At 42.1% G+C, this 17,526-nt stretch overlaps 2 protein-coding genes across 5 annotated transcripts; one reads left to right on the forward strand and one right to left on the reverse strand.

Annotated features, from left to right (window-relative positions):
• The first annotated feature begins 360 nt into the window (after nt 1-360).
• Nucleotides 361-11,404, forward strand: LOC108070600 (nucleolar protein dao-5). 3 transcript variants are annotated; one of them, XR_011444879.1, is made up of 10 exons: nt 361-428; nt 958-1,092; nt 6,792-6,882; nt 7,048-7,244; nt 7,310-7,404; nt 7,482-7,596; nt 7,869-8,002; nt 8,769-10,089; nt 10,721-10,918; nt 10,990-11,404. XR_011444879.1 is itself a non-coding variant. In XM_017161170.2 (9 exons), the coding sequence occupies exons 3-8, from the start codon at nt 6,843-6,845 to the stop codon at nt 10,897-10,899; spliced, it is 2,712 nt and encodes a 903-aa protein (XP_017016659.1). In that variant the 5' UTR covers nt 361-428; nt 958-1,092; nt 6,792-6,842; the 3' UTR covers nt 10,900-10,918; nt 10,990-11,404. The 3 variants fall into 3 exon arrangements, 2 of the variants coding, with proteins under 2 accessions (XP_017016659.1, XP_070141486.1); XM_017161170.2 differs by having other exon boundaries at nt 8,769-10,918; XM_070285385.1 differs by having other exon boundaries at nt 390-463; nt 8,769-10,918.
• A 33-nt stretch (nt 11,405-11,437) lies between these two features.
• Nucleotides 11,438-17,458, reverse strand: mus301 (mutagen-sensitive 301). Of its 2 annotated transcripts, XM_070285384.1 has the most exons (8): nt 17,344-17,458; nt 16,402-17,159; nt 15,879-16,331; nt 15,612-15,817; nt 14,935-15,537; nt 11,940-12,821; nt 11,747-11,881; nt 11,438-11,680 (listed from the first exon to the last, which is right to left on the reverse strand). In XM_070285384.1, the coding sequence occupies exons 2-8, from the start codon at nt 16,970-16,972 to the stop codon at nt 11,597-11,599; spliced, it is 2,934 nt and encodes a 977-aa protein (XP_070141485.1). In that variant the 5' UTR covers nt 16,973-17,159; nt 17,344-17,458; the 3' UTR covers nt 11,438-11,596. The 2 variants fall into 2 exon arrangements, with proteins under 2 accessions (XP_070141485.1, XP_017016658.1); XM_017161169.2 differs by lacking the exon at nt 17,344-17,458 and having other exon boundaries at nt 16,402-17,238.
• Between the last annotated feature and the right edge of the window lie 68 nt (nt 17,459-17,526).

The raw sequence follows: 17,526 nt of genomic DNA on the forward strand, positions 1-17,526 counted from the left end.
CTCCGATTGCAGAATGCTGGCAGAGGAAAAGCAAGACGTGAAAAGCTCAGCTCGGGCTCCGGCTCTCCGGGTCTGGAGCTCCGGAGTACGGATTTCTCTGCTGCTCTCTGCTGCTCGGTGACAACGTGCCGCGCATGCGCAAGGCATCGCGGAGCGGCTTCGGCAAGTGGTAAGCGTCGTCGAAGCGGCAATAAACCCGTTTTCAGAGGCGCAGACGGACCAAAATTAGCGAGCGCCGAGCTGAGGAGCTTTTGTGGGCAAAGGCAGAGCCAAAGCCAGGCCCAAAGACAATCCGAAAAGCCAAAAGACACAAGCCAGCCGAACTCCCAGTTTGTGCCAACTGCTGCGAGTTGGCCAATACACGATCTGCAATTTCAGTCTGCAAGCGGTCAGCCAGGTGAACGGCAGCCAGCACACCTGGGCACTGAGTGAGTGGGCGTGGCGATCCCATCCGAACCGATCGGTGCATATATAAATAAATATACACATATATGGACGGCGGGCATCTCTCTGTGCGTGAGAGAGTTGGACAAATTATATAAAAAGTGATCGAAATATATGGAAAAATCCACAGAAAATCAATCGAAATATGTTGTATCAAGTGTCTCTTAAGTGTCCAAGAAATAATAGTGAATGGAACGCATAGAATATAGCCAGGGCTAAAGCCTTTTTTCTGTGGATTAAATCAAAGTAACCGCAAAGGCAGTTACAAAATCATCCAAACAACGATAAAAATTTCCACAAGTGCACTAACACAAGCGCACACGCTCACCAATACACACACACGCTCAGTCAAAGAAAAACTGCAGCAACTTAATACAAGTGCAAAAAAAAATAGCATAAAGAAAAGGAAAAACATAAATGACTTTTGCCTTTGTGTGATTTTGCGTGTGAGATCGCTTGGGCTTGTGTGAGTGCCAACTCTTTTATGAGGCTAAATCTTTATTGTTCATTTAGGAAACACATTAAAATTAACACAAAAATCAGCTGGAAAAATTCAACAAAAATCTGCATACGCCAATAAAACGAATGCGAAAACGATAAACCCTTTAGTGGATTATACAAAGCAACATTTTGACCGCCTGCAAAGAGGTAAGACCAAAAATTTGCATTAAGTTTAGAGCTTATCTGCAAGTCAAACACCTTTACTTGGTGCAAAACGCCTCCTTTAAGCCCTTGCCCTTATTTTTGGGGTTACACAGAAAAAAATTTAAGTTTTTTTTGAAGAAAATGGTAGAAGATTTATGATTATTCTAAATAATATGAAAAATATAAGAATTGCTTTCTTATAGCCTCTGTTTGAAGCCTTTTATCCTATTCTTTTTTTAAAACATTGAGGGTCTTAATAAAGAATATATTTAATGAGTAAACATTCTTATAAATATTATAAAAAATAAAAGAAAACATAAGACAGCGTTTTTCATAAAATGTAAATCCTATTCCATGGATTGACCAATGTTAAAAACTAAATACATTTCTTTAAACTTGTTGAATGATGATCATTTAAAAACTAAATACATTTCTTTAAACTTGTTGAATGATTATATATTAATATATTTTCTCAATAAAAATTCGTATTACTTTTGAAAAAATCATTACAATTTCTTCCTTAACCTTTTAAAATTAAGGAAAAAATATTTATATCTAAATCTAAAAAAAAACTTTTCATAGATAAGATAACATATTTATTAAGTGATAACGTGTTAAAATCTTATAACATTTCAAGTGAAATTTTTGCGGTGTAGCAATACCCACCGCTCATGGCCAAAAGAGCGTTTTGCAAACACAAAAATGATCTCAGGCGTTGCTAATTATTTCTCTGCGCCTTGTATATTGTTGGACCAAACCAAGCACCCCCTTGAGAGTCCGAACCCCCCCTTTTGGCCACAAAGACACCACCCCCGCCCTCCCCAGACATCTGCAGTTACAGTTTCTATCGGTGTTTGTGCGAAGAGATGTTCAAATTGTTTGCGCATCTTCAGCGAACAACAGCAGCAACCAACACCGAGGCATCGGCGAATATGGCCAACATAACTGAGCCAAGATTTTACTTTCATCATCAACGCAGCAGCAACAGCAACAGCAGCAGCAGCAGACAGACTGGCAGGCACAGCAACAACTGAAGTTTTGAAATTTTACTTTCATCCATCTTGCGGCTGAAACGTTTTATTTTGGCGCTTTTCACTCTCCATTTCGTTGCCCACAGTTTTCCACAATTAAGAAATTTAACAATAATATATTTGCTTAATTGTCCCTGGGGTGTTGGTAGAAGTTAAATAATAATTTCTGTGGGCTTCTCTCGAGTGTCTGTGTCTGGGAACTGAACTCCATAAGAGTTCAGGTCAGAGTCTAAAAGTTGGCCAACCGGAATGGGCGATAAAACCTATTTGCCGAAGAGCTTTGGTAAATGCAAAAAAACAACAACTATATAACTACAAAACTTAAAAATAAAACAAACACAAATTGATTTGGATTTAAGTGTGGCTGAAAAGGAAACTCGGTTTTCTCCTGCTGCCAACGACTTGGAGACATGAAGATGCTGTTGTCAGATGCAAAAAAAAATACAAAATAAAATTGAGAAAAACTCCTAATGGAGTCCAACTTGTGGCAGATTTAGGTTACAGATATGAGAGATTATAGCAATTAAAAGTAGGAGAAATTTCCTTTGATAAAAGATGATAAGTGACAGAAAATATGGAAAATATAAGATAGAAAATGATTTATAAAGAGTTTTCGGAAAGTAAACAATATTAAAGTACACAGTAGCTAATGAATTTAAATTATTAAAATAACATTTAGTTTTCCCCAACTGTTAGCTTTTAATAAATAAATAAATAAAGTACTTAAAAACGCGTGTTAACTATTTTCTCAGCTACCTTATAAATATTTATCAAGGGTTCTTTCATTTGTCATTCCACAAATTAAATTAATTCAAAGTTCGTACGGCTCTAAAAACCCCAAAAACATTAAAAAAACACAACAAATTGAGCAGCAAAATACAAAGCCTTTCCCAGAAATGTAATTAATATTTATCAAGGCTTCCAAGAAGTATACTAAATACTTAAACAACGTCAGCTATTTCCGTTAGCCATATGGCAAATAAATAAACTAAGGCAAAAATTAGTTTTTATGCTCCGATGATTTTAATTAACTCTTTAAGAACTAGCTTCCCCTTCCTGTGAACCAGTAACCTGAGTCGAGTGAATTATTAATTCATAAATTCATAAAAATAAACGACGATTAGGGCAGGTGAGCCGTAAAAACTATAAACATTTTTTAGTTTTTTTTGGTGCCAGTGGGTACCTCGAAATTCCCTTTATTTATTTATTGTTTCTTTTGTGAGTCTCTGCACTGCACCAATAAACCGCAAAAAGGCGACCTTGAAAGTACCAAAAGACAAGATCGCATAACACACCATGGAGATGCTAATTTCTTGTGACAACTAGCAACTTGTATTGGCCAGCAGCTGGACAGAGAGATGATGGCAGACCGAAAAGACGGCGAAAAAAGTTGTCACCGACTTCTGCTTCTATCGAGCAACCGGATCGGGTTTGTAGCTACTCACTCGGGTTATAAATTTCGATCAAGAAACCCGTCGCTGACGTCGAAGAAATTTATACGAAAAATATGCACGAAACAAGATGTAAATGAAAACGAGAGTTTGGTCCCCAGACGACGGCCATGATGCATCTAACAACGAATTAATGCAAAATTATAAAACTTTATTTAATTGCTCATTGTGACTCTGTGTGTGGGGGGAACTTAAGGCAACCTTCGAGGCTTTTAATTCTAGGCGCCTTTTATTGTCTAAAAAAAAACCCATTCAAAGTCACAGATTCGCTGAAAACAGATGGAAAAATTTGCAAAAACTCAAGGAAAAGCCTCCAACAAGTTAGCAGCCATCAAAATGAATATTTAATGCAAATGTTCTACTAAAAAATCATATAAATTTCAAAGCCCCTCTAGACGAATCCTAAACCTGATCTAAATTTTATTGTTTAACTCATTATTGTGTTTCCGTTTATTGTTATTATTTTGTTTGCTGCAGTCGGACACGTCTAAAGATTCATCAATTAATTCCAAAACAAAGGCATACAAAAAATAAAACAACAACAGCCACAACTTGCCGGTATTTGTCATCATCGTGCTTAGCCTTGAATTTGAACTTGGCCAAGAGACAATACATGTATAAGGCCTGGCCTGCTAGGCATATCGACTTTTCGAGACATCATTTATTGCCCCGACTCTCCGATTTCTGATTTCTGATTTCTCCGTGGGCTGTAAGCGATTAGATGCCAGAAATTATTAAGTTCATATTTCATTTGCGTACAATGCTCTGCACTAAATTCGAGACTTTAAACAAAAAGCGGAGCCATAAATTAGCTTTGTTTAGCACACGGCAATTTATCACCAATTTCCGAAGACACCTGATGGCTAAGCTGACCTTAGCTTTCAGCCGTAGACTTGGAAATGGAAATGGGCAGGCTCTGTGTACACACAAATGGGAAAAACTGAACAGAAGTTGATGGATGTGGCAGGCCTCGGTGATCATGTGTGGGTTTTTTAGGTAGTCATGACACGGGAATATTTGCATTTTAATAATGAGCTTAGGCAGTTTAAGAGAATTTTTATAAAAGTGCTGAGTAAGTTCTAACACGTGGTTGCCTATTTTTGGGATAATTCTATAGAATCAATCAAATACCCCAAAAATATTGCAAATCTCCTCCAAGACAAACTTTATTTATTTTAAAAATTACTAAGCTTCTAAATATTTAAATATTAACTGAAAGTCCACAGCAGTATATCAAAGAAATATTATAAATAAAATCAAACTTCTGGAAGCAAGAAATCTACTAATTCTGAAATGCTTAGAACACAAATTTTAAATTTAAATTTTTAAGAAAACAATTATATAATTATGTATAGTAAATTGTGTGACACTATCTTTAAAGCCATAAAATAATGAATTAAATAAATTGACTTGGATAAGAATCAGTAGAGTAATTAAGCTTGCTTTTTCAAGCATAAAATAAATAACTCCCAAGAATAAGAAATGTATAAATGACTTACTTTTTTTATAAATAAAACCCGTTCAGAACTCTAAACAAAAAAAGCTCTAGACTCAATTGAAAAAGTCCCTAGTTGTGAAGATAAATAACAACAATTGAACAAAGAACGCAATTAAATAAAGATAACAATATCTCATTATTACTATAAGTAAAAATCTTAACCATATACCTTTTAAATTCTTCAAGAACCCTTTGACATTTGAGGAACTCAAACTCATTTCCATCAAAATTGTTATCTCTGTCGAAACAAAAACGATTATCATATTTTTACTTGGATATTTATCTCCGCACTCGACCCACTCAGTCCCGCCAAATGTCAAAAAGACAAACAGAATGGCAAAACACTCAATGGGACTGGCGGGGAGACATCAAATCAAATCCAATCAAATCACCACTTAAAATGCACGACACACTTTTTGGTAAAACACACAAAAACTGGGTGTGAACGGCTTTGAATCTTTGAACTCATGGGCGAGGAGCTTCCTAGCCAATCCTAATGGCCCATCAAGTATACGCCCCGTGCGCCAGCCAAACAATGCACAATAAAATTACTTTTGCGGGAGAGAAACCAACTGCATTGCCAAATTACAATGCTCCAATGATCTTTTCGAATCCAAGCGTTTTGCATTTAATTTTTCAACAAACGCATTGGGAAAGGAAAGTTTGTACTCGTTCGCTTTTCAATTTGTTATAGTTATTATGCATTGTGTTTATTATGTGGCCACAGTATTTATTTATTTATTTGCGGCTACTGCTGCTGCTGGTGCTGGTGCCACCCTTTCAATTTCGCCCAACCGATCGCGTTCGCGATCGCTCTCCTTACGTAAGTGAGGCCGCCGAGCCACCGAGCGACCGAAAACCAAAGTGACATTGAAGGCTGCCAAAGCTAATTATGCAATTACCCGACACCCGAGAGACGGAAATCGGAAAGTGAAGCTGATTAAGGCTCTGCGCACAATGAGTGTGTGCGCGAAATGAGTACCGATTTTATTTAGTTAATTGATCGCTTAGTAGTGAATGGAAATGATGTTTAGTTTGCTCGAATCGAGCGATAATTTCTTCAAAAAAAAGCAAATCAAAAATTTAAGACGAAAATTTGTATTAAATACTTTATGAGCAACAGCAATATTAAAACCTTTATTATAAGGCCTTAAATTAGACATTTCCAACATATAAATATACATTTTATAGCCAAATATTGTTTTATTTTGCATATTTTACCTGCTGTTGTTTGCTTATAAAAAGTTCCCATTTTTACTTTTCCCAGTAAAATTTCACTGATTTCCCTTAGGTAAAACTCCCAAGAAAACAAAACTGAAAAGCTTACCAAACTAGGAACTATAGCCAAGAACACTTTCTACAACCATTTTAGGGAGGAATGCATTTCTACACCAGTCAGTTCCCCTACATTTACCCCATCTCCTGTTTAATCCAACTCTCCCCCGGCGAAATGAATGACAAGCACGCAAAGAGTAGCGTTAATCGCGGAACATGTCTTGAATATTTAATCATTATCCAAAAATCCAGAACTCTTGAGCTTACAACTCAATTGAAAGCCTTCAAAGGGGCAGAGAATGCCGCAGAGGTTTCTTTCTGTTAAATTTTGTTGTTCACTCGGGAAGCGTTCAACGACTTTGCCAGAACATAAATCTTCTGCCGAGGTGTGTGGGGTGTGTCCAATGTACAATTTACATAATATTTTGTATATTTTAACTCTTTCAGTTAGCCAGAGGAGTTAGAGCCAAAAAACAACAGAGAACTGAAGCCGACAAGATGAGAAGAGCCAAAGGCTGGCTGTTAATGACAGCAACAGGTGAGTGGTACCGGAGGACACTGAAATGAAAACCCAAAAAGCCACTTAAACGTTTCCCCGAACCGGACCGTGACATAATCCCAATCCTGGCCGGGTTATGCAACTCCTTGGCAGCCGTGAAGCTTTTAATTAATTGAAATTTCATTTACCTTTTGGTGGACGCAGTGCTGCTACTGAGCCTGTTGGCCTCCACAGATGCCGCCCTGCCCTTCAAGAAGGTATCCATTGCCAAGACACCCGCCTCCACCAGCAGCACCACAACCAGCACATCAACGACAACAGAGGCCGCCGCAGCTGCCGAGGAAGAGGAACTGGAGGAGGAGCAGTCAGTGCCCACCAGCGAGGGCGGTGACAGCAACAAGGTGAGAAATGGTTTTATAGAGACTTTAACATGTCTTGCTCATTTGGGTGGAATCCTTCATTTTAGTCGGACAATGGCACTCTGTCGAAGAACTCCAAGCTGACAGGCATCCCACAAATCGATTACATCTGGGATCCCAATCTGCCCAGGGAGCTGAGGGGGTAAGCTATGCTTTAAGAGAATATTCAAGATATTAAGATTAGGTAATGTTAATTTACTTTTCGTTCTTGCTTCGCAGCTACAACCTATCCACTTATCCCTTCCTGTCCACCGTGCCACCCATGGACGAGATCCACTTTAAGTGCGAGGGCCTGCACGACGGCTTCTATGCCTCCATCGAGTACAAGTGCCAGGTGAGCAGCAACGTGACCTTGTCTGGCCTAATGGAAACGTAACACAATTGGTCACCAAACCGAGCCCAACCCTATGTGCATGTCCAGCAATTTCTCTTTTTTTTTTTTTGTCGTCTGCCGACGTGACGTCAAAAAAAAAAAGAAACATACAAAACTTGTTTGCGCCTCGATCTTGACCCCAAAAGCGGGCAAAGAGAAGCGCTAAACTATGTCTAACCGAGCGGATTAGTTATGGCCAAAATGTGATTAACCAGAGTTCGGACTCGTTGCAGATCTACCACCACTGTGTCTACGGCATCAGGCACGACTTTCTGTGCGCCAACTTCACGGCCTTCGATCAGCGCACCTTCATCTGCCACTTTGCCTCCGACGTGGACTGCGAGGGATCCCAGAAATACTGGAACAGGTAAAAGAGCTTCCCGGGGAAGCCCCCACTCGCAGAGGTCAAATCATTATCTGTTTTGCACCATCTATTGAATATTCAATCGGTAAAAGCAAATTGCTTTAAAAGAGGTGGTGGGTCTTTCAATCAAAGTAAAGATTATTTTAAATATTTATTTTATTTTTTATTACAACAAGACGAAGTTTGTAAACCCTTGCAGTTTGTAACTGACTTATTAAGAAGGATAAACAAATATATTAACTAAGCCTAAAATGCTTCTGACTTAAAAACATCATAGCCAAGTAAAAAATGCATCAAATTCGATTCTGAAAGCATTTCTATGCTAGTTTTTAATAGGTTAATAAATCAGATTACTACGTTTAAAATTTTTAAGAAATCAAAATTTTTGTCAAATTTTGTAAATTTTAATGATGTAACCCCTTATCAAATTTTGAAAAAATTAAAAAAAAATTAATTTCTTTTAAACATGTCTAGAAAGACTCGCCTGTTGATGCTGATCAAGAATATATATGATTTATAGGGTCGGAAATGACTCCTTCACTGCTTTAGAAGCTTCTGACTAAAATTATAATGCTCTGCAAGGGTATACAAATTAAGAAGATTCTCATGATAATCAATACATTTTCAATTTTCTACTGGTGTTTTTCTATTACTAAATAATATATTAATTAAAACACAACGCTAGAAATATAAGCTGATTTTAATATATTAATTTAGCACATTTATTTGAATATTAAGCATATTTAACCCTGCTTTCCTAACCCCCCAGAAACGATGAGCTGTACATGGCCACCACCACCACATCCACGAGCACCACAACTACGCCACCGCCACCCACCCAGCCCTCGGCACCGCGTCGTCGGCCCCAGAGACCGCAGCGTCCACTGAGGCGACCCTACAACCGCCGACCCATCGACGACTACTACTACGAGGAGCAGGATCAGTACGAGGATGACTACTACGAAGAGCGTCCCATAAGGCGGCAAAAGCAGCGACCGCGTCCGAGAAAGCCTCCAGTGGAGTTGGATTACGACGATGAGTACGACGAGAAGCGAGCGGAGGCGGAGAAGCCAAACAGACGCAACAGAAACCGCTACCGGGATGAGGAGGAGACCCTGGAGGAGGACTACGATGAGCGACCCAACAAGAGGCAAAGAGGTAAATCCACTTCAGGACCAGCGGGACGCAAGGTGTCTCCTAGGAAGCCAGGACGCGTGGACGAGCGACGCAGCTTCAATGACGATAGGCCGCTGGGAAGGAGGCGCGTTGAGAAGCAGAGAACCACCCCATCGTCCGCTTTGGATGAGCTGGATGAGTACGAGAAGCCATACGGAGGGGTAGATCAAGAGGAAGCGGCCGAAGAGCAGACACCCCAGAAGGTGAAGACAACCCCGAAGCCACTGAGTGAATTCATCACGCCTAAGGCGGCAGCTGCCTCCGTTTATGCCCGTCCGCGGGCTCCTCCCAGGATAGCGCGTCCCGTTCCCATCAACGAGAAGAAAAAGTACTCATATCCAGTGCAAAAGGGCACAGCCACCACCCCAGCCCCATCCAGCAGTGGCCAAGAGGAGGAGGATTACCCCGAGGAGCAGGCGGAGGAGGACTACGAGCAACCGCCAGCCAGGAACACACCCAGGAGACGGACTCCAGCACCGCGTGCGGAGCAGAAGCCCACGAGAACCACTCTGCGGAAGCCCGTGACCGATAAGAAGCCGTTGGAGGACGATTACTATGAGCCCGCGGAGCATCAGGAGCCGGTGAGGAAGCGCAAGCGTCCCTTGGCTCCCAGATCCCGTGCCCCAGCAGCAGATGTGGACTTCGAGGACGAGGACTACGAGGAGAGTCCAGCGCCTGTCTCCACAGCCGCTCCAGCGAGAAATCAAAGACTGAGGGCTAAGACCACTACCACCACCAGGAAGCCAACGGTGCCACCCCGTCCTCGTCAGCCGATCGTGGAGGAGGAAGAAGACTTGGAACACCAGGAGCAGCCAGTGGAGCATGTCGAGGAGGAGGCACCGGCGCCCAGAACGAGAGTAAACTCACTCAACGCGCGAACGGCGGGCATTGGAAAGTCGCAGCGTCCCTCATCGGTACGTGTGGTCAAGCGACCCTTCCTGCCCTCCAGGGGCGGAAGTCCCTATCTGCCCCGTGGCCTTCAGCCGGTGGGAGTAGCATTGAAACCATTGCCCACCACGGATAGCACGCCCATCGACATGGGCTCCACCATTTCCGGTGTGCGTCTGCTCGAGCACGGTGCTCCCTTGCTGAGGGGACGGCCCGACAGCGACGAAGATGACGACGAGGTGGAGCCACCTCCGTCTCCCAGTCCGCCAAGGACCACTCTCCCGCCGCGCAGTGCTCTGCCGGCTACGTCCAAGCGAGTGGAGCAACCGCGTCCCAAGCTAAATCTCGACGAGCTTTACGAGAATGACTACGATGTGACGCTGAACGATGCTCTCGACCCCACTCTGAAACCGCTCTCGCCCCAGCATCCGCATACCAATACGCATCCACATCCGCATCAGCTTCCATACCAGCAGCAGCAGCAGCAACAGCAGCGGCAGTATGCCAGTGCATACAATCCATTCGCCTATCAGCCAGCAGCGTATCAATCACCAACATCCGCTTCAGCTTCAGCATCCGCACCTGCATCCGCACCCGCATCCGCATCTCAATCGCAGCCAGCGAACTATCATAGTGATTCCTATTTCTCGTCGACAGATATACGCCGGCGGGCTATTGTCCCGGCGCAAGCCGCGCGTCCACATCGACTCGAATACGCTGCTGCCGGAGGAGCAGGCGGCGGCGGAGGAGCAACCGGAGTGAGCCGGAGTTACCAGCCGGCGGCGGCGGCGGGCGGACGGATTGCCCAGCATTTCTACGACGACTTTGCCTACTAAATAGTTCGCGTGTAATAAGGTGAGTGGTTTGCTCCTTTGATTTAAGAATCGAATTTCTTGATAAGGAATATGATATTTTGTTTCTTGCAGTTTCTTCAGCTGTAAATAAGTTTTCCCCCAACACACACAAGGAGAGTTCCATTCGGTGCACGGCTCCTGCAACTTCTTAAACAAATCTGTCTCTACCCTTAGTTGTTTAGCCGCAAAAAAAACCTACTCGTAATTCAAAAAGGTTCGGGACATTATTGCCTTTCATTTGATGAAAAGAAGCTTAGTGATTCCTTAATTAAAATACAAATTGGCAATAAAGTTAAAGCTTAAAGTTACTTTTCACAGCTCAAGGCATGTCATGTCCCGAACCTTTCAACTTAATATATACGTTGTATAATACTCAAATGTCGTGATAGTAGCAGCTTGCGAATTTGTCTGCTAGCTCGTATCTAGTAGTTTATGAAACTAACTAACACAGCCTCCTCCTCCACGTTTATCTCCGCCAAATCAAGAATCAAATCAGCAGAACAGAACAGAAGGAATTCAATTAATTTTAAATTGCAATTTGCACAAAAAATTGTCTGTAATATTTAAGCCTTGTCCGGAGATCGACAGATCCAAGACTTAAGTCGGAGTGCATATAACATAAAACAAACAAAAACTGAAATAAATATATGAAAAAAACCTAATTAAACTAGTTCTTGCACTAATCTTTGCTGGAGGATTGCAGGCAGACCTTCAGATTCTCAGTTTCCTCCTCCAAATGGTCAAGCTTTTTCATTAAAATTATCTGAAACAAGTCAATTACAGAGTGAGGTTATTAATTTAAATTAAATTCTAATAAAACAATATTCACCTTAGCTGCAGAGACTATTTCCGTGGCCACCCTGAGAGGCATATGCTCCACTGATTGCACCAGCAGCATGGGTCTTATCCTGGCCAGGTCCTCAATGCTTTTGAATCCTGCGGCATACAATTGCTTGGCGCGATTCTGGTTTGGGAATATGATATCATTATGCAAAATTCAAAGATTATTCCTTTTAACTTACAATTTTAACGCCTGGCAGCTCCATTAGCGGCTCCAGTTCCAAGGTGCCACATCGGTCCATTTTGTGAAGGATACGCTCGAACAAGGGCTTGTAGCACCAGAACTCCTCCAGCTCCTCGCACAGTCGAACAATGGCGCTGGAGGCGGCGATTGATTGGCTTATTAGGTGCTGCAGAGTTCCGCGCTCAACGTTGTATTTAGTGGCCACATTGGGCAGCGGCAGAAGATCCAGAATATCAGACAGGATGAGCACCTTGTACAGGCGGTTCAGCTGCAGGGACAGTGGGCCCTGGACCGACTGCTTCTTGAACAGTCTGGCTGCATGGGCTTCTGTGAATCCCAGCTGCTTAAACAGAGCCTGCGACTCAGGCGGAAGCGAGGTGTAAACTTGAAACAGAATGCTGGCATCGGCCGGGAACAACTCATCGCCACGTTCGTTTGAGTTGAAGCACACGATTAGGTACAGCAGGTGGCTATAGTTCGTCAGGATGAGCTGCTGTTGAGCATGCCTTAGTTCCTTGTGGATGGCATTGGCCCGCTTGTAATCAATGCCTGCCTTGAAGGCAGCTCGCCCCAGGTTGGTCAGCTTAAATCGGGTGGACTGACCAATGAGTAGGCGCCGATCGCCGGCAGGACGAGCAGAAGTTTGATTTACATCCTGTGTGGTTATGATCTCCGAACAGTTGATCTTCGATTTGCCCAATGGTTCGGTCACCTGGAGCACCTTGTTCTTGAACATCTCGCGCAAAATGCGAAGCACTATGTCGTCCACGGCCACCTCCAGGGTGCTGGCCTGCACAGATAATAGAGTGCTATTCACCAGGCGATTCAAATCCCGACGACACTCCGCCAGGTTCAGGCCAATCACGCTGAGAATCAGAGACTAAAATATAAAAAACAATTTTTAACTACTACTTTAAAAGTTTAAATAAAATAAATATACCTTTATTTTGTATTTAATCATTATTATAAAAATCAATAGCAAATAGTTAACGAGCCAAAGTCAAAACATGAATCACAGTTATTTATAGGTTTTTATTTATAGAAAATTAATATTATTTTACTATAAAAAATGGTATCCATCCTCCTAATATCCAAAGAACAATATGTCTATGACCATTTCAACCTTTATTATTTGTTTTTAATTAGGTACAACAATATATTTTGGATGTTTAGATATAGGATAATGCCATCATACATTATTTTGTTTTCCTCTACCGCACATTCATATTAAATTCTCAATAAATTCCCAGCTAACGTTGGTCACGAACTGGCGCTTCCCGAAGAACAAAAACCCCAGGCTCACCATATACTCGCCAGTGGGAAAGGGCAGGGTCCTTATTTCAGTTGTTAGATACATTCCTCTTATCAAAATGTCACCCTTCAAGCGCACAATCGAAAGATTATATTAGACTTGAAAATCGACCTTACTTACGTTCAGCGGGCAAGAGTGATTGACGTTTGAAAAGGGCTTATATACATTATATATGTAAATATTGAAGGCGTTGAAGGGCTTCTTTAAGAATCGACATGCATCGATTTTATTGTTGTAGAGAAATGGCTTGTATCCGCTCAGCCGCTTAAACATCTGAGTATGCACGGTAATGTTATTGGCCGGATGGACGAAGGTGGCATTGAAATTGAAAAACAGTCCTGTTGCGCCTTCAAGCGACACTCGTTTATCCTAACCCACGATATGTTGTAGCTGGCACAGACTACATTTGTCAGCTTATAGGTGACCGAGTCCTAAACAAGTTTGGTTTAGCTTATTGGGAATCTCTGCGTAAATCATTAAACTTACAGCTGATCTCCAGGAATAAACAATTGTTAAAATAACAACAATTTTTAGTGCTGCCTTCATGACTCTTTGCTTTAGAGTGAAATTCCAACAATCGAACACCACCCACTTTATGGTTATCATTCAATAAATTTTCAATTTTTTAATTATTTTGTTTGTTGAAACGGAAAACTACCCTACAATTATCAATTAAAATTAAAACGAATACGTAGATCTAGACGACTGAATAGCACAAATAAATTCGTGCAAGAGTGGAATTTTTATGAGTGAAACAAGTAGGAAAGCTACTTATTCGCTAAAATAAAACAATTGCTTAAATAGAGGAATAATAAAACTAATAATTAAATAATAAATAATAATAAAACTAATAAATTAATAATACAATTAATTAAATAATTAAAATAATAAAAAATAAAATAAATAATAAATAATAATAAATAATAATAACCTTAATAAAAAAGTGCTGATGGCAGATGGCTGAAAAATGTTGCTAGGAAGATGTTGTACAACATCCAAACAAAGACAAATGTTGCTAGCAGCTTGTTAAGCAACACCATTGGTACATGTTGCAGAAAGTCTAAATACAAAGTCTCAATGCAATTGTAGACTCAATAAAATGTTCACTCAATTCATTTTTTGTCCAGTCAGCATTGCCAAACTTCCGAGTTATTTTATGGAAAATGTCAGGTTAGCAGAAATCTAAACCAATTATTCAATAGAGCCCTAATAAACATAAATAATGCAAAATAATCATAAATTTTTTGAAAGAGGTAGAAGGCATTGACATTCGATTATGAATTCAGTTTGTGGCAGAACGTGAAAGTGCAAGCAAAGAAATATTAGCCTTTGACAACAGAAAATATTTAAATTTTTTATACAAACCGTAATAAACTTTTTTATCATTTTTATAATTTAAAATTTTTTAATTTAAAAGAATCATAAGATATACTTCTGCAGAAGAACTAAAACAAATGAAAGCAACAGGGACAGAGTCCATGTAATCTAATTACAAAAACCTTCTGAATGAGGTAGGAGTTTTTAACTTGTTCTTCAAAAACAAGTTATTCAAAAAGTGCAAAGGCGAAAGATAAGAGAAACTAAGTCTTCTGTTAAAGTAGAGAGGAAGCGAGAACTAGCCACCGCAAAGCGGTCAACTCTTCCATGTAATATTTCAATATTATTCACATTAACAACTCACCTGCAGTCCCACCGCTTCCTGCTGATCCAGCGAACTTAGCGCCTTGTCCATGGGTGAGAATAGCATTTGGCCGACCTGCAGGTTGTCCTTGCTCTGGGCAATCAGAATGCTCTCACCCGCCTCACCCAGTCCGGCTCGTCCAGCGCGACCCACCATTTGCTTGTACTTGCACAGAGTCATAAACTCTTGGCCCACATAGGGGGCACGAATGATCACCCGCTTGGCCGGCAGATTAACACCCGCCGCCAGTGTGGAGGTGCAGCAAATGACAGTGACCACACCGAAGCGGTAGGCAGTCTCGATGTACTTCCTCTCATCGGTCGTCAGGCCAGAGTGATGATAGGCGATGCCGTAGGGCAATGTCTTGGCCAGAACTGGACTGAGGATCCCACACATCTTGTCCAGGGCATCCATCAGATCGATTTTTTCGCTGCGTCGATGATCGAAAAACTTTTGCTTGGGCACAATGCGGCTGAGCAGGAGAGCCACATTCTCGCAGTTCTTGCGGCTGGGACAAAATACCAAGCAACAATGCTCCGGGGCGCATTCGCTGATCAAGCCCGCCAGGTGATCGGGATCAGCTTTCTTCACAGCTTCGCTGTACTGCAATTCATTTAAAAATAAATAATAATAATTCAATATACAATCGGATAAATTTAAAAAAGAATTTTGCTCACCGGATAGTTGACGCTGCGACTGGGTACAAAGATCTCGTCCAGCGTTTGACCAGCCGCATTGATTTCTAACAAGTCCGAGCCACACTTGATGTACTCCTTCAGTTCAACTGGCCGAAAACCTCGTGTGTAGACATCTGCATTGAGAAACGAGGATATTTCACTGAGATTGCCTATCGTGGCACTCATTCCGACAATTTGAATATTTGCTGCAAGGAAAAATCTAAAGCTATAACAAGAAGGTTATCGTGCAAGGTGTTGTTTACTTGCCATTCAGAAACATCACCTTGGTTAGAAAGGCCTCCAAGGTGGCTCCGCGTCCCCGTTCGCCTATCAAATGCAGCTCGTCCACCACTACCAGTCCGATCTCATGGGGCCGCTGCACATCTATCAGGCTGTCCATGAGCACAGCTCCCTTTTCAATTGAAGCAATAAAAAGGCTGCGCCTCTTGCGGCGTGGCTGCGGCGGACATTTGCCCTTTCCCGCCGTGTACTCCTCCACAATAAAGTCCAGGTCGATGGCAAACGGCGACATGGCGCTGACCTTCTCCTGGACAATCGACACATATGGCAGGATGAACAGAACATTGCGTTCGCGACAGAGCAGCTCGCGCAGCATTAGAATCTCGGCCACAAGGGTTTTTCCTCCGCTCGTGGGCAGCGCGTAGATCAAATTTTTTCGCTGCCTGATAGCAGGTAGATTCAGGCACTCGTCCTGCCATTCTGCAAGGTAAAAAACCCAATGGTGGGTTCTCAGAAAAATAATAATTAATGGGTAATTACCTTTGCTTACCGTATAAACTCTTGATGCCTTTGTGCTCTAATATCATCCTCTTTACCTTATCCGGCAGGCCATAAAATTCGCCCTTGCTGGGGAAGTTGTCTCTCTCCTGGTTATCCCTCTCGAAATCCGCAAAGGCCTGGGACTCCCAGTTCACGGGATCGAGTATGGAGCGATTCCTAAGCTCTTCGCATGTCTCGTACTGCGTTCCCTGCACTATGCCCTCGAGCACAGACTTGGAAATAAAGGACATGGACTCGTCGCCCTTTGTCGACGACTGATTCAGCTTCTCCGGCGTTCGGAGCACCTTGAAAGCCACTGCGTCCAGGAAAAGTTGCGTGTTTTGCATCAGCGGCTCACTGAAGTCTTCGGCTCCGTGGAATATGTCCTCCATTTCGGCAACGCTCAGGTCGTTTAGGTTGATTTTCTTAAACACCTCATTGGCGTCCGCATCGCCGGACAGATCAATTTGCTGATCATGGTCCGCTGCAGCCCGGGTACCCGCGGGTTCCAGCTTCAATGATGTGTCGGCGAAGGATGTGTCGCCAAAAAGCCCGTCATCCGGCAGCTCGCTCTGCATCATGTTGCTGCTTGTCTGTACCTGCGTCCCGAAGAGCTCATCTTTTCGCCCGCTGAGCAAATCCTCCAGCTTTGCGTTGGAAAAGATGCTCTCATCGTCGCTGTCCGGCCAGAAGAGGCCCTCCGTGCACTGGCGCTTGGCATGGTTTTCCTCTTGTCTTCCAGGGAGTTCTTCGGTCAAGTCTAAAGCCCTTTTATTGCAAATGATTTGGACATTTTTTTTATTTTGCTGATTCGACATTTGGCGCTCAAAAGTGCAGCCGTTGCAGAAAATTAAAAAAATAACAAAATCACATGCCACATCATGCGTCCAACGCAAGGTGACGCAAGTGATGGCATTGCAATCTATTCAAGTTTGCTACCATTCATGCATACCATTAATCGGGCTTTTCTTTGTGTATGTAATTCTTGAATTCTTTAACTTAATATCATCGAAAATAACAACAGCGAATTTTGCTAAAAAGGGGCAGAAACTATGGCATCAATCATGATGAAACTTGCAACGAGACCACCTTATTTCATTATATCATGGTGTGCCACTTATACTGAAATATACTA

This window comes from Drosophila kikkawai, chromosome 3L (genome assembly GCF_030179895.1).
Source record: "Drosophila kikkawai strain 14028-0561.14 chromosome 3L, DkikHiC1v2, whole genome shotgun sequence".
Taxonomy (NCBI): Eukaryota; Metazoa; Arthropoda; class Insecta; order Diptera; family Drosophilidae; genus Drosophila; species Drosophila kikkawai.